Consider the following 1,914-nt stretch of genomic DNA (forward strand, 5'->3'; position numbering starts at 1 on the left):
AACTAGAACAGAACTAGAACAGAACTAGAACAGAACTAGAACAGAACTAGAACAGAACAGAACTAGAACAGAACTAGAACAGAACTAGAACAGAACTAGAACAGAACTAGAACAGAACTAGAACAGAACTAGAACAGAACTAGAACAGAACTAGAACAGAACTAGAACAGAACTAGAACAGAACTAGAACAGAACTAGAACAGAACTAGAACAGAACTAGAACAGAACTAGAACAGAACTAGAACAGAACTAGAACAGAACTAAAACAGAACTAGAACAGAACTAGAACAGAACTAGAACAGAACTAGAACAGAACTAGAACAGAACTAGAACAGAACTAGAACAGAACTAGAACAGAACTAGAACAGAACTAGAACAGAACTAGAACAGAACTAGAACAGAACTAGAACAGAACTAGAACAGAACTAGAACAGAACTAGAACAGAACTAGAACAGAACTAGAACAGAACTAGAACAGAACTAGAACAGAACTAGAACAGAACTAGAACAGAACTAGAACAGAACTAGAACAGAACTAGAACAGAACTAGAACAGAACTAGAACAGAACTAGAACAGAACTAGAACCGGATCTAGAACCTGAACTAGAACCTGAACTAGAGCCTGAACTAAAACCTGAACTAGAACCAGAACCTGAACTAGATCCTGAACTAGAGCCTGAACTAGAACCTGAACTAGAACCTGAACTAGAACAGAACTAGAACCAGAACTAGAACCTGAACTAGAACCTGAAGTAGAACCGGATCTAGAACCTGAACTAGAACCTGAACTAGATCCTGAACTAGATCCTGAACTAGAACCTGAACTAGAACCTGAACTAGAACCTGAACTAGAACAGAACTAGAACAGAACTAGAACCAGAACCAGAACTAGAACTAGAACCAGAACTGGAGCCTGAACTAGAACTAGATCCTGAACTAGAACCTGAACTAGAACCTGAACTAGAGCCTGAACTAGAACCTGAATTAGAACCAGAACTAGAGCCTGAAGTAGAACCAGAACTAGAACCGGATCTAGAACTAGAACCTGAACTAGATCCTGAACTAGAACCAGAACTAGAACCAGAACTAGAACCTGAACTAGAACCTGAACTAGTACCTGAACTAGAACTAGAAATCTGAATTAGAACCTGAACTAGAAAGTGAACTAGAGCCTGAACTAGAACCTGAACTAGAACCTAAACTAGAGCCTGAACTAGAGCCTGAACTAGAACCAGAACTAGAACCGGATCTAGAACTAGAACCTGAACTAGAGCCTGAACTAGAACCTGAATTAGAACCAGAACTAGAGCCTGAACTAGAACCAGAACTAGAACCGGATCTAGAACTAGAACCTGAACTAGATCCTGAACTAGAACCAGAACTAGAACCAGAACTAGAACCGGATCTAGAACCTGAACTAGAACCAGAACTAGAACCTAAACTAGAGCCTGAACTAGAACCTGAACTAGAACCAGAACTAGAACCTGAAGTAGAACCTGAACTAGATCCTGAACTAGAACAGAACTAGAACCGGAACTAGAACCTGAACTAGAACCTGAACTAGTACCTGAACTAGAACTAGAAATCTGAATTAGAACCTGAACTAGAAAGTGAACTAGAGCCTGAACTAGAGCCTGAACTAGAACCTGAACTAGAGCCTGAACTAGAACAGAACTAGAACCTTAACTAGAACCAGAACTAGAACCTTAACTAGATCCTGAACTAGAACAGTTTACAATTAAAGTCATATCGGAATATCACTTCAATATCAAAGTGTTAACCATAGCTCACCTATTTCCCTTTTCAGCTTATTCGTTTCCATTTGCTCTTCATTACTTTCCATTTCCACTACTTCCTCCGACGAAGCTTCATCCTCCTCCTCTATTGGCATGGCACCCTTCATCACTGGCAAAA

General features: G+C 39.9%; 1 protein-coding gene across 1 annotated transcript; it reads right to left on the bottom strand.

The window, feature by feature from the left end:
• Positions 1 to 884: 884 nt before the first annotated feature.
• Positions 885 to 1,500, bottom strand: LOC135957223 (sericin-1-like; the record flags this gene model as incomplete). The annotated part of the gene is made up of 2 exons (XM_065507927.1): positions 885 to 1,117; positions 1,155 to 1,500. Coding segments are annotated over 2 exons (579 nt in total), but the record flags the coding sequence as incomplete, so codon positions are not given.
• Between the last annotated feature and the right edge of the window lie 414 nt (positions 1,501 to 1,914).

Source organism: Calliphora vicina, chromosome 4 (assembly GCF_958450345.1).
Source record: "Calliphora vicina chromosome 4, idCalVici1.1, whole genome shotgun sequence".
In the NCBI taxonomy this organism is placed as follows: domain Eukaryota; kingdom Metazoa; phylum Arthropoda; class Insecta; order Diptera; family Calliphoridae; genus Calliphora; species Calliphora vicina.